The following is a 24126-nucleotide window of genomic DNA, read 5'->3' as shown; positions in this document are numbered from 1 at the left end:
CCGGGACAGCGGCACCGGGACAGCGGCACCATGATACCCGTACCGTGAGACCTGCACCGTGACAGACACCCGCACCGTGACACCCCTACAGCCGCACCGTGACACCCCTACAGCCCCACCGTGACACCCCTACAAGCCCCACCGGCACACCCACACCGTGACACCCCTACAGCCCCGGCCCCAGAACCTCCAGCCCTACCATACCTTGTCCCTGCAGCCCCCATCCCCACAACCCACAGCCCCCATCCCCACTGTGTCCACCCTTACAGACCCCACCCCTACAGCTTTCATCCCCAGTGTCCCCATCCCCAGTGTCCCCATCCCCAGTGTCCCCATCCCCAGTGTCCCCAACCCCACAGCCCCCTGTTCCTACAGCCCACAGCCCTATTGGTCAGTGGCCTCCAAAGCCGGGGCTCAGATCCAGGAGTGTCCCGAGTCCTCCACAGCTGGGCGCACACCCAGCCTGGGGAAGCACCCTGGGGTCCCTGGGGTCTGTGCTACCCCCTCAGAGGGGGAACAAAGGGCCACCTGTGTCCTGGCACAGGGCCACACCCCCCAAGCATGGGGAAAGGTGACAGTGGGGACAAAGGCACAGCCTGCGGGGGGCAGCTGGGTCTGAGGGGCAGAAGGGTGGGGGGCAGTGCATGGGGGCTTCCCAAATGCCTCCCCTGGCTGGGAATGGCTGCGGGGCAGAACCGTGTGGGTGTCCCCTGTCCCCCCTACCCAGCAGGCAGAGACAGGTAGTACCTGGACAGCAATAAATTTATTAAGTATTCAAAAAAAATAATAAGACACAAACCAGTAAAAAACGAAAAGGGGGGAGGTAGGAAGGGGGGCGAGGGGCCGAGCCGGCTCACGGGGGGCTGGAGTCAGGAGACACTGAGGGGATGGCGGGGGAGCAGCACCGGGGGCTGCAGCAGCGCGAAGCCGGGGGGCCGCGGGCAGTGTTGGGGGCGGCGTCAGGCGTCACTTGGCGCCCTGCGCCTCCGACTCCTCCTCGTCGTCCTCGTACATCTCGCCCTCCTCCTCGGCCGTGGCGTCCTGGTACTGCTGGTACTCGGACACCAGGTCGTTCATGTTGCTCTCGGCCTCGGTGAACTCCATCTCGTCCATGCCCTCGCCCGTGTACCAGTGCAGGAAGGCCTTGCGGCGGAACATGGCCGTGAACTGCTCCGAGATGCGCTTGAAAAGCTCCTGGATGGCCGTGCTGTTCCCGATGAAGGTGGAGGACATCTTCAGCCCCCGTGGCGGGATGTCACACACGGCCACCTTGACGTTGTTGGGGATCCACTCCACAAAGTAGGAGCTGTTCTTGCTCTGGATGGCCAACATCTGTTCGTCCACCTCCTTCATGGACATGCGGCCACGGAAGACGGTGGCCACGGTGAGGTAGCGGCCGTGGCGGGGGTCACACGCTGCCATCATGTTCTTGGCGTCGAACATCTGCTGGGTGAGCTCGGGCACGGTGAGGGCGCGGTACTGCTGGCTGCCACGCGCCGTCAGCGGCGCGAAGCCGGGCATGAAGAAGTGCAGCCGCGGGAAGGGCACCATGTTGACGGCCAGCTTGCGCAGGTCGGCGTTGAGCTGGCCGGGGAAGCGCAGGGAGGTGGTGACGCCGCTCATGGTGGCCGAGACCAGGTGGTTGAGGTCGCCGTAGGTGGGGGTGGCCAGCTTGAGGGTGCGGAAGCAGATGTCGTAGAGCGCCTCGTTGTCGATGCAGTAGGTCTCGTCCGTGTTCTCCACCAGCTGGTGGATGGACAGCGTGGCGTTGTAGGGCTCCACCACCGTGTCCGACACCTTGGGGGAGGGCACCACGCTGAAGGTGTTCATGATGCGGTCGGGGTACTCCTCCCGCACCTTGCTGATGAGCAGCGTGCCCATGCCCGAGCCGGTGCCCCCGCCCAGCGAGTGGGTCAGCTGGAAGCCCTGCAGGCAGTCGCAGTTCTCACACTCCTTCCGCACCACGTCCAGCACCGAGTCCACCAGCTCGGCCCCCTCTGTGTAGTGCCCCTTTGCCCAGTTGTTCCCGGCACCGCTCTGCCCTGGGAAAAGAAAAGGCTCCGATGGCCGCTGGCCCCCCACGCCCGCCGCCCGAGGGGGCCGGGGAGAGGATCGGGGCTGGGAGCAGCCGCTGCCGCCGGCAGCACCGGCAGATCTGACGCCGGGGCGGGGTGGGAAGAAGGAACCGCAGAGCTTTGGCGGCGAGCCGGCGGCGCCGGGCCCCGCGGCGCGGGAGGGACGCGCCCGCCGAGCGCCCCGGGGACGGCGACCGGCCGAGCGGGTCCGAGGATGCCGGGGCTGGGGGGAACACCGGGGGACGCTGCACCCCGCCCCGCCCGGGCACCTACCGAAGATGAAGTTGTCGGGGCGGAAGAGGTGGCCGAAGGCGCCCGAGCGCACGCTGTCCATCGTCCCCGGCTCCAGGTCCACCAGGATGGCGCGAGGCACGTACTTGTGAGCTGAGAGAGACCCCATGACGGGAGGGGAGCTGCTGCCGCCCCCCCAGCCTGCCCCCAGAGGGGATCCCAGCACCCCTAGAACCGGCTCTACAGGGCTGGGTGCACAGGTCGTGTCCCCCCGCCCCAAATCCCAGGGGCTCCTGGTGTGGGTACATGTCTGTGCCCCCCAAACAATGGGGGTCACACGGGGTGGGTGCACATGTCTGCCCCCATTCCCCCCCGGGCCCCGTGGGCTGGGTGGGTGTTGGTGTTTTGTCCCTCCCACACCACAGGATCCTACAGGGGGAGTGCAGGTGTCCCTCTCTCCACAAACCACGGGGTCCCATGGGACTGGGTGCGTGTGTAGTGTCCCCCCCACACCAGTGTCCCGAGGGGTGGGTGCATGTCGCATGCCCCCCACCCAAACGACAGGGTCCCATGACCTTGGGGGACGTGCCCCCTGCCCCCTCACACGACAGGTCTGAGGGGGTGCACATGTCCAGCAGGGCTGGGGTGCAGGTGCTGTGTGTGACCCCTCCCCATGGCAGGGCTGGGGTGCAGGTGCGCTGTGTGACCCCTCCCCATGGCAGGGTTGGGGTGCAGGTGCTGTGTGTGACCCCTCCCACATGACAGGGTCCCATGGAACTGGGTGTACACGATTTCCCCCCGCCCCAAACGAAACGGTCCCACGGGGTGGGTGCACATGCCTGCCCCCCCCTCCATGGGGTGGGTGTGTCTATCTGCCCCCCTCCCCACCCGGCAGACCCAGCTCCTCCTGCACTGGGGGGTCAGACTGGGGTGGGGGTGCCAGGCTACCCTGCCGGGGGAGGTTCCGAGGGGGGGTCGCTTACAAGAGGCCTCATTGTAGTAGACACTGATGCGTTCAAGCTGCAGGTCCGAGTCCCCCACGTAGTTGCCGCTGGGGTCGATGCCGTGCTCGTCGCTGATCACCTCCCAGAACTGGGGAGGACGGGGAGCTCAGCGGGGTGGGGGGCGCCGGAACACCCCCAAGCCCCCGGGCGAGGCACGGGGCACCAGGACCCTCCCATCCCCAGGCAGGGAGAGGCTGGGTGGGGCGAGAGGCACTGGGGTACCCCAAACACTGCAATCCCCAGGCAGGGAGAGCCGGGGGGCACCGGGACTCCCCAAACCGCCGGGCAGGTCTCAGCGGGGCGGCACCGGGGACACCGGGATCCCCCGAACACCCAAAACCCCGAGGAGGGCGGGGGCTACCCGGGCTCCTCAAATGCCGGGACAGGGCTCAGCAGAGCGGGGGCATCCCCCAAACACCCAAAACCCCGAGCAGGGCGGGGGGCACCGCAAAACCCGCGCGAGGCTCAGCGGGGCGGGGGCAGGGGCATCCCCCGAACACCCAAACCCCGAGCAGGGCGGGGGGCACCGCAAACCCCGAGCGGGGCTCAGCGGAGCAGGGGCATCCCCCGAACACCCAAACCCCGAGGGGGGCTCAGCGGGGCGGGGGCAGGGGCATCCCCCAAACACCCAAACCCCGAGCAGGGCGGGGGGCACCGCAAACCCCGAGCGGGGCTCAGCGGGGCGGGGGCCGCCGGGACCCCCGGGCGGGGCGCTGTCCGCGGTGCTGACGGACAAAGGCGGGGGCGCAGTAGGGGCGGGGCGCTTTGTCCTCCCGGTGCGGCGGCGGCGGGGGAGGGGAGCGGGTCCGTCTTTGTCCGCCGCCCGGCTCCGCCGCGGCGGGCGGGGCGGGGCGGCGCCGCCGTTACCTTGGCGCCGATCTGGTTGCCGCATTGCCCCGCCTGGATGTGGACGATCTCCCTCATGGTGCGGCCGGGCCGGAGCGGAGCGGGACGGGAGCGGAGCGGCACCGGGAGCGGAGCGGCACCGGAGCGGAGCGGCACCGGGAGCGCGGGGGGCGGCGCGGCCGCCGCCGCATCCTTTATAGGCTCCCGCCGCCGCACCGGGCCGGCCGCTGACGTCACCGCCGCCCGCAGCCAATCGGCGGCCGCCGCCGCACCGCCGCAACGGCCCTGCGGCACCGGCACCGCCCGCCACGCCCCGCCCGGCCCCGCCCGCCGCCACGCCCCGCCGCGGCGGAGCGGGACTCCGGCACCCGCGGGGGGCACGGCCGGGGGGGCGCCCCCGGGGAGCGGGGACACCCCGGGACCCGTGCGGGGACCCTGGGACCACCCGGCGGCGGCGGGAGCGTCCCGGGGTGGCGGCGGCGGCGGCGGCGGGGCAAGGGGACACACGGGGGACACCCCTCCCAACCGCGTCCCGGAACGGGGAGGGGTAGGGACAGGGTACGGGAGGGCCATCCCGGGGGTCCCGGCCGCCAGTCGCCCCCGCGGGAGCGGCTGCAGTGCCGGTACCGGTGATGAGGTGGGCGGCGGCGGCGGGCGCGGCCCGAGAACAAAGGCGACGGTGATGGGCCCTTTGTCCGGGGGCGGCCGGGACCACCCCCCGCTCAGGGTCCAGCCTCCCCCCGCCCCGCCGGTCTTTCCCGGTTCCCTCCGGGAGCAAGTGACCCTTGACCGACCGGCGGGACCGGGAGGGCCTCTCCCCCCGGGATCCCCGGGGCTGCCCGATGCCAGCCACAGCGTCACTGCAAAGAGCCTTTATTGGGAACCGCGAGTCCTCGCCCGGACTGGGCACCCCGCGGCTCGTCCTGTCCGTCCGTCAGTCCATCCATCTGTCCATTCCAGGGCGGGGGTGGCCGTGCCGGTACCGTGTCCCCCTACCAGGAGCACGTCACCACCTCCCGCAGCGTCCGGCGGAGCTCCTGGCTCCGGAAGGCGTAGATGAGGGGGTCAATCACCGAGTTACAGATCATGAGGACCAGGAAAAGGTTGAAGTAGCTGAAGAAGCAGGTGCAGAAGGGGTTGGTGGGACAGGTGACGATGAGGATGAGGTGGAAGAAGAAGGGCCCCCAGCAGATAAAGAAGACGCCCAGGAGAATGGTGAGGGTGACAGCACCCTTCAGGCTGCCTCCACGGTAGGCGGTGGTTGGCTTCTGCTGGCTGGAGATGCTGTGGAGGTGGTGGCGGGCCAGGGCGAACATGTGGATGTAGAGCACCAGCATGAGCACCAGCATGAAGAGGAAGAAGCCGATGAGGCAGAGGCGGATGGTGTTGCTGTGGTAGTAGGTGATCAAGACGGTGCTGGACGCAGTGCTGGCCAGCCAGACGCTGGCCATGGTGACCACGGCCCGCTGCAGCGTCATGATGCTGTGGTAGCGCAGGGCGTAGAAGATGGTGATGTAGCGGTCGACGGCAATGACCCCCAGGAAGGAGAGGGACGAGACGACGGAGCTGCAGATGAGCGTGTCGATGACGCTGTCCATGTGGCGGACGATGCTGGGGCGCATCACCAGCACCCCGTGCTCCAGCAGCAGCATGAAGAGCATCTCCGCCAGGTTGCTGATGCTCACCAGCATGTCCGACACCGCCAGGCAGCCGATGAAGTAGTAGGTGGGCGAGTGCAGGTTCCTGTTCTTCAGGATGGCAGCCACCACCAGCAGGTTCTCCACCAGGCTCACCAGCCCCAGTGCCAGGAACAGCTCGTTGGGAATGTCCAGCCCCTGGCACCTGCCAGCGCTGGCCCCGACCGTGGCGTTGCTCTGGTTGCCCTCGCTGGCATTCGAGGGCTCACGCAGCAGACGCAGGGGGGCCAGCGTCGCCATAACCCCCTCCTCAGCCCCGGGGCCCCCCGTGGCACCCGCACAGTCCCCGAGGCCCCGTCGTGCCCCGCCAGTTCTCCCGAGCGCCTGGCGGCGAGGCCGAGGGGATGCTGAGGAATTGGGGACGGGAGGCGTGGGATGTGCTGGGGGTGTCGTGTGCCCGCCGGGACCCTCCGGTGCGGCGGCCGCTCTCGGTGCCAGCGCTGCCCGGTGTCCCACGCCCGCCGGCCCAGGGTGCTGGGGAAGAAAGGGCCCTTTCTCTGCCCCACTTTAAAGCGGTTCCCGCAGCTCCTCCTCCGAGGAGGGTGGGCACCTGCATGAGGGAGGCACCCTGGCAGTGAGGGGGGCCGTTGCCGTGACCAGGCTGGGATACGCCCAGGATGACCCTGGGGAACCCGATTGCTTGGGATCACCACGTGCCCAGGGGTCTCAAATGCCCTGGGGTGGTCCATGCACTTTGGGGGTGCTGCCACAGGGGTCCTCTGTGCCCTGTGGGACTGTGCACCTTAGGGTCCTCACATGTCCTGGGTCAGACCCCTGAAGCCTGGGGGCTGCAGATCTTGAGGGGTCCCCTGTGCCCTGCAGGCCTCTGTGTCCTAGGGGGGTCAGTGTGCCCCCTGGGACTCACGTCTTGGGGGGTCCCATCTGCTGTGGGGATCACCCACACATCCCCTGAGCTGCCCACACACCCTGGGGACCCCTGCAGGACCCTCTGCACTGCACGATCCAGGCTGTGCCATGCACTGGGGCTGGGAGGGATCCCATTCCCATGGCCCCGGGGAAGATGTTGTACAATAGGGCAGGCATGGGACGCGATAGGGATCGTCACAGGCACCATGAACCAAATGGGATGGTGCAGAGCCCGGCGCCGCAGGGATCCCAGGCAGGCCGCGGGGACAGGACCCATCTGACCATCATGTGCCTTAGGTCCGTGTTGATGCCTGGAGCCGCGCGGCTGCCAAAGAGCCATTCACAGCTCCAGGAGCAGGCTGATCCCACGGTTACCCACTTCCGCTGGGAACCCCTTCCCTCTGGCACGGCTGAGAACGGCTCTGCTGCACACACTGCCCATGGGGTCCCAGGCTGCCCCGGTGCCGAATGCCGGGGATGGGATCCCATGGATTTGGATATACCAGTGGGAACGGAGCCAAGGCAGGCTAGCTTGAGACTCGGGGTCTGCACACTCAGCTCAGCTACAGCCCCCAGGGAGGCAATACAGCAGAAACAGGGATTTATTCCATGTATTCACCATTACTCAGCAAAAAAAGGGAAAAAAAGCTTTACGGGAACAAGGATGAGTTGAGGTTTGACTGTGGCTTACCTCGAGCCTTACTCTAGAAGGTGAGAGAATAAAGGATAGACAAACAAAGAGGGGAAAGATTTCTTCTCAAAACATAATTACAAGGCTGAAAAAGCTGCTCCGTGCATAATTCCAGTGGCACAGGGGACTCTCAGACCTTTGGAAGGTTCAGTGTAGCGAGGGTGCGGAGTATTTTGTGAAGGGAAGAAAGCTCCAGGCTACGGGAAATACAAAGGAACTGAAGGAGAGGGCAGCAAAACCCCTCTGGGAATTAAGGACAAGAGCCAGGAGAACAGGGAGGGGAATAGGATGGAAATTGTGTGCAGAGGAGGCCAGAAGGGGACTAAGCTGTCAGGGGGACAAGGGACAGCTGCTGTTGATTAGCTCGGACATGCTCAGGCAGCCCTTGTCCCCTGTTGAGAGAGGGGCCCTGGGCAAAGCCCATGGCTGTGGCTCCAGCCCCCCTCCCTGGATGGAGCCCTTGCCAGGGATGCAGCCCCCTCCTCAGAACAGCCCGTTCCCACAGCGAGTCCGTTTGTGTGACTTTATTGGAGTGCGACACAAATCGGGGGGTGATGCCAGAGGGTTTGGGGAGCGACACCCCGAGCTCAATCCCAGTCGCCGTCGCCTTCGGGATTGTCATCGCGGGGGGGCTCCTGGAACTGGATGTTGGCCAGCATGTCCCGCATGGCCGCCATCAGCCTGTTCACCTCCTGGTTGAGGTCCTGCGCCGCCCTGGCCTCGTTGTCCCCGTCGTGCCGGATGTCCCCCTACGACAGAGCAGCACCGTGGTGGCAGTGGCAGGGACAGCACTGCTGCCAAATCAGCACCAGGCTGGTGCCAGCAGCGGCTCCTGGAGCAGGAACACCATGGGGGAATGGTGCACCCAAATCCCAGCGTGCGCTCACCTGCAAGTTAAAATTTGGCAACAGAGAGCGGAAGAAGAGGGATAAAGTGCTTTCGTTGGAGGGATGGCTTATCCTGGAAGACACAAGGGGCACCATGGTGAAGGTACAGCTCAGTTTGTGACTCCTCACTGGGATGTGGGGTTCTGGGAGAACCATGTGCTGCTGGAACCAGCCCTGAGGGAGGGAACTGGGGAGTTCCAATGAATTCAGGCAACTCTGAGCAAACCAGCCATTAAGAGCACAACCAAGGCCAGGTTGGAAGAGCAGCCTGGTCTACTGGGAAGTGTCCCTGCTCATAGCAGGGAGTAGAATGAGATGAGCTCTAAGGTCTTTTGAACCCAAACCATTCCAGGATTCCATGATCCTACCAGCTCTGCCTGAGCAAATTGATGTGGAACACACACGTGGCATCACCCCAACACCAGGACTGGCTGGATTTAAATTTCCATTTACAGCAAATCCTCCCAGTCAGCCATGGCTGAAAACATGGGTTTTCCCTGGCTTTTGCCCTGTGGCTGGGAATGGCCATTGGTGATCACCATGGGAAGCAGCAGGACCAGTCCAGCCTGTAGCTCTGCCTGCCTGGAGCACCACAGCTCTTCCTCTGCCACGGAGGAGGATGGCAGCACCGAGTGCCCGTGTGCAGCGTGGCCTGGGGCTGAGGGCATGCCGGGAACACGCCGGCTGTGCCAGCGCAGGCACCGGCGGCGGGGCTGGTACCTTTCCGGGCGGGTGTAGGAAACAATGGAATCCAGAGGAGGGAGGGGGTCGAAGTCCATCACTGGCTGGGAGGTCACCTCCTGCAGGGAGAGCAGAAAGGAGGGATGAAAGAGAAAGGGAGGAATGAAGGAGAAAAGAAGAGATGAAGGCTGTGCATCCAGCAGTAGCTAACATGGGCGCCCACAGAAGCCGTGAGTGACAGGGTCAGAGCAGGCCCAGCAGGGACACAAGTGCCACCACAACACAAGCAGCCACAGCTCCTGTGTCCCATCAGGCCCCTCACCAGAGGCAGGGCTGCTGTGGCCTCCTTCATCTCCGAGAGGATGATGTGCCGGTAGATGTTCCTGGGAGCGCTCTGGTACCGGATCTTCCTCCTGAGGCGGGGAGGGGACAGAGCAGTGAGCCCTGAGCAGGCACATTCCCATTTCTGCTGCTCCAGGTGCAGTGTCAGCAGCTTCCCTGGCTCTGGGGGACACGGCTATCTTGGATGGAGCTGGCTCAGAGTGAGCCAAAGGGGGTGGGAGCTGCTGAGCTCCAGAGAAAAGCAGAGAGCTCAGGAATGAGTAGATTGACCTTGGTTTAGGACACCTGATGGCTCTCTTCTGTTTCTCAGCACTGGGAAGTGTTTCTAAGCTGTCACCTGTCCTGGCCATCCCTGCCCTTCCAGGCCACCCCTCCACCCTCTCCAGGATGTTTCCAGGGTACAGGTGACGGCCAAGCCTGGGGAAGGCAGTGCAGGATATGCAGCGCAGGTTCAGCTCTACATTCCCATCTGTGAAAAGCATGGAAGAACCACTGCTTTCCTGGCCCCATGCCGTGACCTTTGGCATCAGACCAGCAGCTATGGGGCTCTGAGCCCTGCCCCAGGCACTGGAACTGCTGCTGCCCAGGACAGACCCTCTGTCCCACTCTGTCCCTGGCACAGGAACCCTGCCCTCCATCCTCTGTGCTCACTTGTGCTCAGCCTCCTGCACCAGCGCGTCCTGGGCGTCCACCATGCGCAGAACCTCGTGGACGTGGGGCTCCAGCCAGGCCATGACAGCCAGGTCCTTCCACAGGGCGTGTGTCCTGCCCACGTACAGGGACGTCAGCTGGTTCAGGGCGGGTGACTGGCTATGGGAGATGGCTGTTACTCACGGCACCCTCCTCCTCCTCCTCCTCCTCCTGCTCCTCACGGGATGCTGAGGGCTCAGCTCTGCGCTGGCCTTTGGCGTGGGAACACGAGAGGACTCGCAGGCTCCTGCCTGGATATTGCCATCCACCTCCACCAGAACTTCTGCCTCCATCTATTTTTAGGCTAAGCAAAGCCATGAAATGAGGGAACACTGCCCTGGCCTGAGGGGGAGCCTTCACACGCTGAGGAAGACCACGTGTCAAGGGAACGCAGACTGGTTGGAGACAGCCTGCCCTTCGAGGACACACGCATCACTCTCCTCCCTGCACACACCAACAGCCTCTGGGGTGAACTTCTGACCCGTCCACCTTGAGGTGAGGTGGGTCTGTCAGCCCGATCCAGAGGCATTATGGAAATCCATTATCTAAAGGATTATCAAATGAGGCATTTTCAAATGAGCCTGCTCAGGGAACCCAAACAAGCTCCTCCATTAGCTGTCTGAGCATGCAAGATCCCCGCCGCCAGCAAAATCGATCCCTTCCCTTTGCTGAGAACGTCTCCAGGCCTTACCTGACCTGGGCATTCAGCCCAAAGAAGGGGTGGGAGGCGACCCTGGCGTCAGGCTGCACACTGCAGTGATCCAGCAGTGGCATCAGAACTGCAAGACAAAGCAGAGAACTTGTCTGGACCTGTTGGTAAGGGGCAGTGTGGGGTGGGGTCACCAGGACCCCACAAGGAGGGGATGAGGACACTGCTGGTCCCTGTGCCCTGAGCGTTATTTCAGTCACCCCAACAAGCAGCCTAAAAGATGTTTCCAGCCCCCACAAACTGAATCTCTGCTGGAGAGCTGGTTCTTCCTGCTGCACACACCTTCCTCTGGGCCTCGGGGCTGTGTGCTCCTTTCATGGACAGCAGCACCCACAGGATGAAAGGGAGAGTGATGGGCACCCATGGTGGGAGCACACCCAAAACAGAGCTGTGCCTCGGAGGGAGAGCCAAGGAGACTGGCTTGTCCTTGCTCCGGGCAGCCCTGAGGAAGTGAGACATCTCCCTGCTCCAGAATTCCAGCTCTCACCCTCCCCCAGCCTGCTCACCCCTGACCATTGCTGGTGGAGGAGCACTGCCTGCTCTGGGGAGGGAGGACAGAATCATGGAACCCAGAACTGAAAGGCTGAAAAAGCCTCTAAGGTCATTGATCCCAACCGTTCCCACAGCACTGCCAAGGCCACCCCTAACCCATGTCCTCAGGTGCCATGTCCACATGGCTTTTAAGTCCCTCCTGGGTTGGGGACTCCACCACTGCCCTGGGCAGCTGTGTCAGGGCTGGACAACACTTCTGGGGAAGGAATTGTTCCAAATATCAAACTTTGAGGCTGTTTCTTCTTGTCCTCTTCCTGTTCCCTGGGAGCAGAGCCTGACCCTTCACAGCTGCACCCTCCTATCAGGGAGTTGTGGAGAACCAGAAGGACCCACTGAGCCTCCTTTTCTCCAGGCTGAGCCCCCCAGCTGTCTCAGCTGCTCCTGATGCTCCAGCCCCTTCCACAGCTCCGTTCCCTTTCCCAGACACGCTCCAGCCCCTCAGTGTCTGTGTTGGAGTGAGTAGCCCACAACTGTACTCCCCCCATCACACTGGGCACAGGCACTGCTTGACTGCTTCTGCTCTGACTCAGGGCTCCCTCCTCAAAGGCCCTTGGCAAATTCCTGCCTCTGCATCCGCCTGCCAGGAATCCAGTCCTGCCTGCCGGGAATGCAGTCCCGGCTCTCCCAGAGGACAGTGACAAAGCCCTGGAGGATGGCCTCAGCGAGGATGGCCTCACCGGGGACAGACTCACCGCTTGGGAACATGATGAGCGCGAGCTGGATGAGCCGGGCCGCTCGCTCCCGGGCCTGGCTCCGCTCCAGCTCCGGGCGCTCTTCCTGCTGGCTCAGGAAGAAATAGGCCAGTGGCACCGAGAAGGCAAAATTGGGCAGCTGGGACAGATTCCGGTGACTCTGCAGGATCAGGGAGAGAGAGTTACCGAGAAATGACGCTGTGCAGCAGAGCTGGGCCGTGTGGGGCCGGGGCTCTGCCTGCTGGGGTTAAGTGAGCTCCCAGCCGCTGGCTCGGTGCCCTCGCAGCTGAGTGAGCAATTTTGAGTTATCACAACTATTTGCAGGACCCAAGGGTTACAGGAACCAACAGCCCAGCCTTTATGGATCATTCCAATGCTGCTAGAATGGCAGCTGGGCTGTGAGAGCCTCTCCACAGGGCTCACCTGGTGGGGAGCACCCCAGGCACCCCCTCACCTGCTGGGCACTCACCTCCCACTCCTGGAAGAGGCGGGTCAGGAAGGTGTATTCCCTGGCCCGGAGGGACAGGAAGTCGATCAGCAGCAGCACACAGAGCGGGTCATTCTCAGGATCAAGGCTTGGGAGCAGGGGGAGAGAACAAACTCAGTGTCACAACAGCTGAGAGAGATGCCCTGATTTCTGAGTCAAACAGCCTCTCCCAGTGACATCCAGTGACTCAGCAAGTGGAGAGAACAGGAACACATCCCACATGGCCAGCGGGATGACAGAGTGGTGCTCTGTGTCCCTGCAGAGGGGACAGTCCCCTGCCACCAGGGCAGGATCAGTGGCCACAAATTGAGTGGGCTGAAGCCACTGCCACACTTTGCTCTGCTGAGCCTCCAAGCTCAGGCCACAGCTTGGCAGTCACAGGCCACCCAGGGCCCCTCCTCACCCATCACCTCTCCAAGGGCACCAGCAGATCCCCAGCACAGACCCGTGCAGCTCTAAAGGGTGGGAATGAGCCCATAAAAACCCAGGAGCAGCAGAACCTGTCTGGGGTGACTGTCCCCCCCAAACCCAGACACTCCACCCTCGGTGGAGGCACCTACCTCAGGATGAGCTTGCAGAACTCCAGGGCTGTGCGGGGACAGCCCCTCTTCTCCAGGAACATCAGGTGCTTGAAGAGAGCCAGGAAGAAAGCCCTGCATGGGAACAGCAGCAGGACTTAGAGGCCAGATGTGGAAAGGAGTATTTTGTGTCGCTCAAAAAAGGGGACACAGTCATCAAGAGCTCCACACCCCCAAGCATCACATCGTGGTGTGGCATGGGGTGCCACAGACCCCCACCATGTTCCCATCACTTGTTTTTGTTATCTTTTTGTGCAAGAACAGGGACAGAAAAATCACTACCTGCTCTGGAGACTGGGACCAAGACAAGTATATCCCCCAAGTCCACACCCCGCCTTTCCCAGGGATGTGGGGACAGTGATACAGAGTGGGGGAGCCCAACACCTGAACTGGTGGTACAGGTCATTGATGGCACAAAGCGTGTCAGCCAGAGGGCCTGAAATGTGAGCACCCTCCAGGTACAGCAGTTTGGGAGAGATGGCTTGGGTCAGCTGACTGGAAAATTCCCAGAATAAAGTCACCTTTCCCAGCAGCTGCAGAGCTGGAGTTACATAAAGATCCAGGCTGGGAGGAGTGTGAGTGCTGGGAAACACACAGCAAGGATTTTTGTGACCATTTTGGGGTACTAATGGCATGAGAAGGATATGACAGGGAGGGACAGTTCCTGCTGCAGGAAGGTATCCCTTGGGAAAAGGGATGCCCTGTGCTGAAGCTTCCATGCAAGAGCTGCCTGTGCTCCAGCACCATCCCAGGAGCCCCCACCAGGAAGGGACACTCGGGGGTCTCCCTGGCCGAGCAGCAGTGGTGAATGTGGGTGGCTGTGGCCAAAGGAGCCCCAGCTGAGCCTCCCTGCTGCCCAGCCCTGCTCACCTGTTCTCTGGGCGCCGGTAGTCCAGCCTGCAGGTCCCGCTGGTGAGGCTGAACACGGGGTGGAAGGCGCACTCCAGGCTGTACAGTGCCCGCTCTGGGGACAGCAAGGTCAGTGTCAGGGACAGGACAGGGACACCACCCCAGCACAGCGCTGCCCTGCCCTCGCTTCAGCCCGAAAGAGAGAAAAGCAGCTCATTCCCAGCCCAGAGAGGCACAGAGTTACTTCACACAATGTGGTGGCAACAGCTACCAGGGCAGTGAGCACTTCCACCTTAGATCACGCTCTGGGTGGGAAAAGGAACCATTCTGGGATTGAGGTTGGTCCAGGAAAAGCCAAGCTCCTGCCCTCCACTGCCCCTGCCAGGGAAGGATTTCACACCAACACGTCTGCTCCTCACCTCACGCTTACCTATGAGATCCCGGGCCATCTCCTGGTCCTCCTGCATGCGGCACACCTCGCTGAGCTGCAGGAGGGAGTCCACGTGGTAGGGGTTCATCTGGAGCAGCAGCTGCACAGGGGCATTGCAAAGATCCTGTCACTACCAGTGGCTCAGGAATTTGGTCACTGGTACCATCCAGCAGCCAGCTGTGACACACAGTGCCAAGAGCTCCCTTCATCCCACCCTGCCAGATCCATGCCCAAGCTGGAAGGGCACAGGGAGCTCTGTCTCCACCACGTGCAGGATGCGAGCCCTCAATGGCAGCCTCCCCTGGGCAGTTCCCTCCCAGCTTTTCCAGCAGAGGCCTTTGCTCATCTTCACTGCCCTCCTCCACATCTCTCTCAGCTCCTCCATTTCCTCAAAAAGCAGAGAACGAGATGCAGGCACTGTTAAAGGTTTGGGTTTTTTTTATCTATCCCTCAACAGTTCTGAGCATTTGATCGGGTTTTGCATTCTCTGGATATTGAGAGGATATTTGGACACTTCTATTACAAATCCAGGAATCAGCAATAGTAATGGATAATAATAATAAATATTTACTTCCAGGCTTCAGAACAGAAGTTTAATCTAAAAAGTTTCTCAATTCCCTAATTATATTATAAACAGGCTTTTCTCAAATACTTAAAACCTCAGTTCAGTAAAAAATACTGAAGCTACAAATCTTCTCACAGTTTAGTTTGGGGATTTTTTTTTTCTCCTAAAACTGAAAAAATAAAGCTTCCAAAACTCCACAAGTTTCCATCTGCAGGGTGGGGACCCGTGGGACCACCAACAGCACAAAGACTGGATGTCTTTGCCACTGCCCAGCCCAGCCTGGAGCCACTTGCCTGATGCTTAACCTCCTCCTTAAGGGGTAAAACTCTTAAGCTCCTTTCCAATCCATTTTTTGGGGGGACATGGAGCACTGTGATGGCCAAGGAAAGCTCACCAAGGGTGACCTTTGAACCTACCAGCAAGTGCAGAAAAAAACACTCACTGAATCAGAGGCTCCCCAAAAGTAATGGTTTATGTGGTGAAACCACAGCAACAGGGCAGAGCTGGGCTCCAGCCATGCCAGGACTGTGGTGACCACGGACAAACTGTCTGGAATTGCCAAATCCATCAGTTAGATCTTACCCTTGATAGAAAAGGGGAAGACTTCAAGTTGCACAAATGTCCTCAAATTTAGCCAGACCCCCTAAGAGGGCCAGAGCATCCAGATTAAAACACCATGGAAAGCCTGTCCTGTGTGGGGGATGAGCTTGAGCTGTCCTTGGGACATCACTGCTGCACAGGAATTACCTTGGCTCACTTAATCCAAATCCCTCAATCCAGGCAGAACTGCTGAGCCGGAGAGAGCCCCACAGCCCTGAGCTGAGGGTGGGAAAGCAGAAGGAAGTAAACTTTATTTAGCAGACAATGGGCTCTTTAAAGAACATCTCCAGGGCATGTATCCTAGCTCATGTGGCCAGACCTTTCAGAGAAACATCCCTCAGTTATGGTTTAGTTGGGTGCAGAGCAATTTTGCTGTTGCCTATCACTCCTAACTATAAATGTTACCATACAGCTTAATGAGCTCGGACACGCATGAAGGACTCCCAACACAAAAGCCTGTTCTGCTGAAATACCAAGAAAAGACACATTTTTCATCCTTGCAGGAGTTTATAAATAGAACAGCTGTGAGTTTGGATTGCCAGTTCACGATGGGTTTAGACAATATTCCTCCTTTCCCAGCTAAGAGCTGAGACAAGGGGGCTTTGTTCCCACCCTTCCAGCCAAACGGACTGTTCCTGTGGGTTCCTCTCTCAGAAGGTGACCTGGCACGTGCTTGGCAGAGCCACCAAGGCTCGGCCACCAGCCACCAGCCCTCCTCTGCACCAAGGAGGTCACTGATTAACAAGGTGACAGCACAGCTCAGCACTCAGCGTGGCCTCACCCCACACAGAGGGACACAGGGATCTACTGTCCAAACAAGTCCTAAAAGCCCAAACAAGACACACAGGAGGGAACAGCACAACCAACCCAACGTACCACGATGTTGTTGGGGTCCATGGACTCCACAGCATCCAGGAACTTGAACTGGACCTGCTGGTACTCACGGTGGTGCTCGAAGGTGAAGTGCTGCACCCCCCTCCGGTTGTCCAGCAGCTGCATGGTGATACCTGCAGGGTGCAGGGGAGACCTGGGTACCCCAAGAGAACCTCCTCTGCTCTCTCACAGCATTGCTTGGTCCAGAGACACACATGTTTTTCGAAACTCACAGAGAATTTCACTCTTTTCCGTCTCTTGTGAGTCCAAGTCCCAAGCCCACCCAAAACACCCAGGCCCCTTGTTCTCCTCAGGGATACTTCTCATTATCCAGCAATTCTGCTGCTAAGATGGAAAGCACCCATGCCCTGCTACCTCCAAAAGAGGGGGAAACAAATCCAAATAAAGGCACAACTCCACAGAGCTCTCTGTTTTGAGACAGGAGGTGTATTTCCACCAGCTGAGGAGCAGTTCCCTCTCAGATTCCATGCCCTCAGCAGCATCCATGTCACATGGGCCAAGGGCTAAGAGGGCAGGGGGCAGCCCCAAAAGCCTCACCTGTTTTGCTGTAGCGTGGCCAGGTGTTTTTGGGGGCTGTCAGCCACATGCTGCGGACGTACTGCCGCTGCCTCTGCCTCGGCCTGCGGAGGGGAACACAGGTCACAACTTCTCTGCACTGACAGGAGCAGGAGGGATGAAACCATCTTAAAGGGAAAAATGAGATCCAATTTCTTCCCCACGAAGAACTACACAGAGCTGTGCCCAGAACTCTGTTTGCCTTCAAGACACAACACACCTGTGCTCAGGCTTTGCCTTATGTGCACCATCTAGGCCAGCCAGTGCCTCCAGCATCTCCACTTCCAGAGCTTCCCTCCCTGTTTTTATCCCTGCCAAACTCTCAGCTGCCTCTGTGCTTCAAACAGCTTCCCAGGTCCAATCAGGAGAGCCCCACATCCCTCTGATTCATCTCTCTTTCCAGCAGGGCCTTCAAATGTCCACTGGATTACTCTAAGCTGTAGTCAAAAATGCACAATTTATTGGTTCAGGAGCAATTCAGGATCAAGGCTACTTGGAGAGTCAGGCCTCCTCAGAAAGGGATCACAGACTATCCTGGGTTGGAAAAGACCCACATGGATTATTAAGTCCAACTCCTGGCCCTGCACAGGACAGTCCCAAGGGACTGCAGTTTCTTCCTCAAGCACCAAATGCTCTTCCACAGACTCTCTCTCTCCTTCCACCTGCACTGCTCCAAGCTCAGACCATTCTTGGTTTTCCAACCAGCTCATGGAAGTGGGGACTTTGTGGATGACAGAGAGCACAGTGCAGTGGATAAATACAGAGACATCACACCCAGGGGAGGAAGAGGCTCCCTGGGCCCCTGGATGCAAGGGGCATGAAATGCTGAAAGTATTCAGGGTTCACTTTCTGTCCAGAGGCTCTGGAATGGCAACAAGAGACAAATGTGGAGAAACAAACAAAAACTTACGTGCCTGCACTCTGTGAACTTTGGTGAAAAGACTTTGAAGGGTGGTTTGGAAATAAATGAGAGGGGAAAGGAGCAAAAGGAAAAGCAAATGCCAGTAAAAGCCTGGAGAAGTCTTTCCCCACCTTGTACATATTGCAGAAAATATTCCTCTGTCCCAATAAGCAACTACTAAATTAGTAACACACCCTGAGCCTGGGATTACCTGCCCAGGTGAGGCACTGGGAACTCTATAAGCCCTGCCAAGGGCAGGACAGACACACCTCCTCGTATTTGGAAAGGGTATAACACCAAATTCTGGACTAACCTCTGGTCCCCGAGCACAGCACGAGCCCCAAAGTATCTCTTCAACTCATTCTCTGGGTTCAAGTTTCTGAGAAGGTGGAAAGAAGAAAGAAAAGCTCCATCAGTTAAACAGTGCTACACTCAAGTCTCTCCATCAACACCCAGCACCCCAAAGTGCCTCTGGAAAACCCCCAAACTGTCACCCACTCCCCACTGATCAGACACAGCATGGAGAAAAGAGACTGAAATGGCCAGAACTGGAAGGGAAAGCCCTGCTCCATTTCTTCCTGGCCTGCTCCAGAGCTGGGGAATACTGCTGCTGCCCTCTCCAGGGCAGCTGGAGCCTTAGCTGGGATGCTCCCGGGAGAAGCCAGGCTCAGGAGCACAGTGAATCCCATCACAGGCTTTACACACCAGGGCTGCTGGCACCTCTGCAGAGGATCTGAGGCTGGAAGGTCCCTCTGGAGACTAATCTGCTCCTGCCACCGCTGCAAGCAGGCCTGGCAGCAGAAAATCCCCACCAGAAGCAAACACAGCTCCCAGAGGAGCAGACAGGAGCAGGGATGTACACAACCATCCCACCCCTTTCAGTCAAGGTGGGGAGCTCCTGGCCAAATCACACTGGGAAGGTCCCAGCTCCGTTCCTCAGGGAGCAGATGTCCTTCACACCAAGCCAGAGGCAGGAGGAGCCAGCAGTACCTGTGCTCCACGTAGAGCAGAGGCCGGCTGTCAGTGCTGATCCCGCCCTGGCTCTGCGGGGCCAGCCCGGGGTCCTCGATCCTCTCCAAAAGGCTCTCGATGTCCTCCAGGTCGTTGTCTTCCTTAAGAAGGGCAAAGCCAAGGCATTGATGACAGGCTGAGTCACAGCAGCCTGCAGGTCACCAGCACAGATCACACCCAGCTGCCTCCAGCTCAGCCTGATGCCTCAGTGAGGGGCTGCGGCTCTCCAGAGAGTCTCAGAATGCTTTAGGTTGGAAGGGACCTTAAAGCTCGTCATGTTCCATGTCCCACGGCCAGGGACACCTTCCCACGGCAACAATGGACAAATCCCAGGGTGCTCCAGGCCCTGGCCAGCCTGGCCTTGGGCACTGCCAGGGATCCAGGGGCAGCCACAGCTGCTCTGGGTACCTGTGCCAGGGCATCACCACGCTCCTCACAGGGAAGAATTTCCTCCCAATATCCCATCTAACCCTGCCCTCTGATAGTGGGAAGACATTTTCCCTTGTCCTGACACTCCAGGCCCTTGTCCAAAGACATTTTAAATATTGAAACAACCAACCTTGACTCTCTACTTTCCACAGAAACACCAAGTTACTGCTGTGAGCCTCATGACAAGGTCTCAAACACTCACATGACTTTAATCCAAATCTCCCATTCCCCATTTTCCAGCCACCCCAGGAATGCATCCAGCTGCTCACATCTAACAGTTATATAACACTTTAACCCCGGTTTCCCTCCATTTTCCCCAACAAACAACAAGTGACACATTTCTTACGTGCCTGTTTCACATCCTCCTCATGATGTCCATGGGTGGAACACAGAATTCCATTCAGGACACCCAAGCAGCACTGCCAGGATGCCTTTTCAAGCTAAATTTAGCCCCTGTGTGTGGAGTGTACAGAGGAAAGGGAGGGACAATGTGCTCTGCATGGAAGTGCTGGAACAGGCTGTATTATCCCTCACTGGCAAACCCAACTGCCTGGGTCTGGGTGTCCCCCCAGCCTCCAGCTGGCACACGTCTCCCTGCTGCTCAATATTCTTGGATTGGGAAAGGAAACAGGCTCTCCAAGAGGGCTCTCCATCTCAGAAACTCACTCCTGAGTGGTATCCCCAGAGAGAAGGTGGCCCTGCTGTCATGGCTTAGCAATTCACTCCAGAATCCAGTGGCCCAGGATGTGGACCAAAGAATCTCCCTGGAGTGAACAGAGAGATTGGACTCCATGATCTGGGAGGTCTTTTCCAACCTTAAGGATCCTGTAATTCTGTGGACAGTTCAGACTCAAACATCACCAGCAAACCAGCTCCCACCTGAACCTCACTCCTCTTGAATTAAGGAGATCAATGACTTTAATCCATCTGCTACTTCCAGCTCTGGGGTCCACAGCACTGGAAGGATGTGGAGCTGCTGGAATGAGTCCAGAGAAGGCCAGGGAGGTGCTCCAAGGGCTGGAGCTCCTCTGCTCTGGAGACACCTTAGAGCCCCTCAGTGCCTAAAGGTGCTCCAAGAGGGCTGGGGAGGGACTTTGGACAGGGATAGAGTGACAGGACAGCTTGAACAGGGCTTGGAACAACCTGGTGTGATGGAAGGTCTCCCTACCCATGGCAGGGGATAGAATGAGATGAGCTTTAAGGTCCCCTCCAATCTAAACCATTCCAGGATTCCACGATCCTAAAGAGGCTTCTTTAAATTTTGAAACTGCTTTTTTTTTGCCTTGAATCTCTCCTGCAGTCACCTCAGAATTCCCACTTTGCCAGCCCCACTGGAGGAACCACTGGACCCTGACTCAGAACACACACACGTACCACAGTCTCTCCTGCTGAATTTTTCTTGGTTTTCCTTTTCTTTTTTTTCTTCCGTGGCTTGTTACTCGTTGCCAGCTGCAAAGACAAAGGGAAGAGCTGTCAGCATTCCCAGGGGTGCCAGTTCTGTGGGAAGAAGAGCATTTCCCACAGGAAATCAGCACGCCGAGGGTCCTTAAATGAAACCAAAATTCACCCTTCAGTGTTTGTTAGTGGGTGGAAATCAAGACACATGGAGAAAATGGAGGAAAGCACCAAAGATTCAAAAAGAGCAAAACCTCAGCTGACTTTCACATCAGTGTCTGAGGCTACAAAATCAGGAGAGAAACAAGTTTAGCTGTGCCAGGTGTGGAGGAAATGCTTCAGCCTCTTTCAGTCCCAACACCTGACAAAGTGCCAGAGTGGCTCTCCCCAGAGATGCAGCTGCTTCAGCTCAGGATGCTGGGGGCATTCTGATCCTCTCCAAAAGGCTGTCCAGCATGCTGGAGCTGCTGGCACAGCTGGGAAGCACATTTCCAGGGTCTAGCAGGTAACTCAGCAAGGGATCACAGCATCATGGGATGGTTTGGGGTGGAAGTGACCTCAAAGTTTATCCAGTTCCTATCCTCTGTCTAAGCAGGGACATCTTCCACTAGACCAGGTTGCTCCAAGCCTTGTCCTGGCTCTACCCAGGAGCAGCAGCTGCCTGGCCAGGGCTCCCACGTCCTACCTGGAGCTCTGGGAGCAGCCACAGGTGTGTCCTGCAGTGCTGGCACAGCCAACTCACCAGGTCAGGACCCCTGGAGCCACTGCTCACACAGGGACACACTGTCCAGAGCACTCACAGCCCCTGGGCTGGCAGAGGCTACTGGCACAGCTGGAATGCACAGTGGACTTTGCTCCTCTGCCACCCAAACCAGGGACACAAACCCCAAATGCACAGCAAACAAATGAGACCAGGGCCCAACCCCCTTTGCTCCCCCAACCCTCTTCTCTGGTGAGATCTGGGCATGCCTTGCCATGGGAAATTGTTAATTAAATGCCCTTTTCCTTAGAAAATCCTGCAAGGAGACACTTCTGGGCTGATACAGACCACAGGAGGAGTCTTGACATCCAGTGACAATAAAGTACTATGGGGAAGAAGAGGTTCAGCGTTCAGCTGACACTGCTTGAAGTCCTCACATCCCCTCTGTGAGACCACTCCTCCCTGGCCTGACCTCAGCGCTGACGTGGGCACAGCACAAAGCCTTCCCTGGGTGCCTCCCTCCCCTCTGCAGCTGGCAAATCCCTCTGGGTCCTGCACACAAACCCAGCCCCAGCAGCAAAGCGCTTGCCCTGCCCAGAGTGCGAGTTCCCAGGCTGGAGTGTGTGTCCCTGCCGGGATCCCTGGCAGCATTACCGTTCTGTCCGTCTGCTCGGCCTCCTGCCCCTCTCTCTGTCCATCACCGTCCGTCTCCGGAGGGCTCCCAGCCCCTTCCTTGCTCCTGTCCCTGCTCCCCTCCTGGCTCCTTCCCGCCGTGTCCTGCTCGCTGAGCCGGGGCTCCGGTCGCTCCTCTCCGGCCGCCGGCTCGTCCTCCGACTCCTCCGCTGGGATCTGCAAACACAAGCACAAGCTGCAGGGACAGCCCAGGGATGGAACTGCCCACGGAGCTGATCCAACACTCCCCCTGCACACAGATGGAGGTCTGGACACCCCTCGTGTCAAGCGTGTCACCCGGAGGCTGCCCACAGTCCCACGCACACGGAGGGGAGCACAGGACCCCCATGATGTGTCCCCTCACACCATGGACTCCACTCTTCCCTTGGAAGAGTTTCCAAACCTGGCCTTGCCCATGCTCACACAGCCAGGCCCCGGGGAAGGACAGGGAATGGATGGGGCTGGAGGAGGTGTCTGGGGAGCAGGACCGGGCTCTGTCACCCCAAGGACCCAGCAGGACCCATCTGACACCCAGCACTGGGATCCTGCAGTGCTGGGAAGGCGGCAGGGATGTTCCTAAAAACATTCTCACCAGTCCAGCTCTGACAACATCCAAACCCAGCCCGCCCAGGCCTCTCTGCCGTTTCCTCCTGGTCCAGCCCCAGCTGCTGCCCCCCACCCTTCCCACTCACCCACCACCCCAACCAAGCACTTCCACCCCAATCACTGACCCCAAATCACTGCCATCCACACTGTCACCTCTGCCACCCCCTCAGTCACTGCCCCCCTGTTCCTTCCAGTACCCAAAGCCCTCAGCCTCTGCTCCCAGGCCACTGTCGCTCTAGCCACCCCCAGCGACTCACACCTCAGCTGTCCCCAAGTACGTGTCCCCAGCAATGTCCCGACTGCCCACCCAGCTCGGTCACTGCCCCACAGCTGACCCCTCAGAAATGTCCCCAGAGTCCCCGCCACCCCCAGCACCCACCCCGCGGCTTCGCTCCTCCTCACCAGCTCGAAGCGATTGCTGACGTCGGCGCGGGGCGGCCCGCGCGGCCCCTTCCCGGGGGCAGGCGGCGGTCCCCCCTCCCGGGCGTGCTCCAGGCCGGGGTGGAGGCCGAGCTCGCCCAGCCCCGGTCCCGGTCCCTCCTGGCCCCGCTGTTCGCCTCTCAGCCGCCTCAGGGCCCGGCGCGACATCGCCCCCGCCCGCTGCGCGCCTGCGCCCGCACTGCGCCTGCGCGCCGCGCCGCGCCGGGCCCGCCCACCGCCACCGCGCGCGCCCATTGGCGGATGCGCACCAGGCCACGCCCCCCGCGCGCCGCGAGCGCCGGCGGGGTCCGCGCGTGGAACGGGGACACGGGAACCGGGACACGGGAACCGGGAATGGGGAACGGGGACACGGGACACGGGAACGGGGACACGGGAACCGGGAACGGGGAACGGGGAAGGGGGAACGGGGACACGGGAATGGGCAACGGGGAACGGGGACACGGGAACGGGGAGCGGGGAGCAGGGATACGGGAACGGGAAGCGGGGACACGGAAACGGGGAAAAGGGGGACGGGGAGCGGGGACACGGGAACGGGGAACGGGGAGCGGGGACACGGGAACGGGGAGCGGGGAAAAGGGAGCGGGGACACGGGAACCGGGAATGGGGACACGGGGAGCGGGGACACGGGAACCGGGAACGGGGACACGGGAACGGGGAGCGGGGACACGGGAACCGGGAATGGGGAAAAGGGGGACGGGGAGCGGGGAACGGGGAAAAGGGGGACGGGGACACGGGAACGGGGAACGGGGACACGGCAACGAGGAGCGGGAAAAAGGGAGCGGGGAACGAGGAAAAGGGAAAAGGGGGACGGGGAAAAGGGGGACGGGGAGCGGGGACACGGGAACAGGGAACGCGGAGCGGGGAGCGGGAACGGGGAGCGGGGAAATGGGGAAAAGGGGAAATGAACGGGGAAACAAACGGGGAAATGGGACACGGCCCTGAGACACGGGGGAACGGGAAACGGGGAAACGGGACAGGGCCCGGGACACGGAGAAACGGGACAGGGCCCGGGACACGGGCGGGGACCGGGCACAGACTGGGGTGGGAGC

General features: G+C 60.2%; 3 protein-coding genes across 4 annotated transcripts; all 3 read right to left on the bottom strand.

Annotated features, from left to right (window-relative positions):
• Positions 1-744: 744 nt before the first annotated feature.
• On the bottom strand, positions 745-4349 carry TUBB3 (tubulin beta 3 class III). The gene is made up of 4 exons (XM_030282491.4): positions 4178-4349; positions 3290-3398; positions 2349-2459; positions 745-2042 (listed from the first exon to the last, which is right to left on the bottom strand). Exons 1-4 carry the CDS (start codon positions 4232-4234, stop codon positions 967-969), a joined length of 1353 nt encoding a protein of 450 aa, XP_030138351.1. The 5' UTR covers positions 4235-4349; the 3' UTR covers positions 745-966.
• Positions 4350-4511: 162 nt separating this feature from the next.
• On the bottom strand, positions 4512-7782 carry MC1R (melanocortin 1 receptor). Its single transcript, XM_002196038.5, has one exon. It carries the CDS (start codon positions 6091-6093, stop codon positions 5149-5151), a length of 945 nt encoding a protein of 314 aa, XP_002196074.1. The 5' UTR covers positions 6094-7782; the 3' UTR covers positions 4512-5148.
• Positions 7783-7920: 138 nt separating this feature from the next.
• TCF25 (TCF25 ribosome quality control complex subunit) lies at positions 7921-23300 on the bottom strand. 2 transcript variants are annotated; one of them, XM_072934532.1, is made up of 19 exons: positions 23039-23300; positions 22013-22207; positions 20638-20712; positions 18814-18935; positions 18137-18202; positions 16905-16987; positions 16350-16480; positions 14309-14408; positions 13900-13993; positions 13069-13104; positions 13012-13038; positions 12434-12539; positions 11965-12124; positions 10703-10790; positions 9973-10131; positions 9302-9392; positions 9019-9098; positions 8299-8371; positions 7921-8160 (listed from the first exon to the last, which is right to left on the bottom strand). In XM_072934532.1, exons 1-19 carry the CDS (start codon positions 23222-23224, stop codon positions 7999-8001), a joined length of 2034 nt encoding a protein of 677 aa, XP_072790633.1. In that variant the 5' UTR covers positions 23225-23300; the 3' UTR covers positions 7921-7998. The 2 variants fall into 2 exon arrangements, with proteins under 2 accessions (XP_072790633.1, XP_030138347.4); XM_030282487.4 differs by having other exon boundaries at positions 13012-13104.
• Between the last annotated feature and the right edge of the window lie 826 nt (positions 23301-24126).

Source organism: Taeniopygia guttata, chromosome 11, assembly GCF_048771995.1.
Source record: "Taeniopygia guttata chromosome 11, bTaeGut7.mat, whole genome shotgun sequence".
NCBI lineage: Eukaryota > Metazoa > Chordata > Aves > Passeriformes > Estrildidae > Taeniopygia > Taeniopygia guttata.
This window is presented reverse-complemented; position numbering and strand designations above follow the sequence as displayed.

Bases quoted from the DNA above. Each gene is read 5' to 3' on its own strand.
- TUBB3 (XM_030282491.4), bottom strand. From the start codon at position 4,234: ATGAGGGAGATCGTCCACATCCAGGCGGGGCAATGCGGCAACCAGATC. The intron at 3,399-4,177 runs GTAACGGCGGCG...CGTCCTCCCCAG, and splicing joins GCAACCAGATCGGCGCCAAG to TTCTGGGAGGTGATCAGCGA. The intron at 2,460-3,289 runs GTAAGCGACCCC...GGTCTCTCTCAG, and splicing joins CTACTACAATGAGGCCTCTT to CTCACAAGTACGTGCCTCGC.
- MC1R (XM_002196038.5), bottom strand. From the start codon at position 6,093: ATGGCGACGCTGGCCCCCCTGCGTCTGCTGCGTGAGCCCTCGAATGCC.
- TCF25 (XM_030282487.4), bottom strand. From the start codon at position 23,224: ATGTCGCGCCGGGCCCTGAGGCGGCTGAGAGGCGAACAGCGGGGCCAG. The intron at 22,208-23,038 runs GTGAGGAGGAGC...TTGTGTTTGCAG, and splicing joins TCAGCAATCGCTTCGAGCTG to ATCCCAGCGGAGGAGTCGGA. The intron at 13,105-13,899 runs GTGAGCAGGGCT...GTTCCCATGCAG, and splicing joins TACCGGCGCCCAGAGAACAG to GGCTTTCTTCCTGGCTCTCT.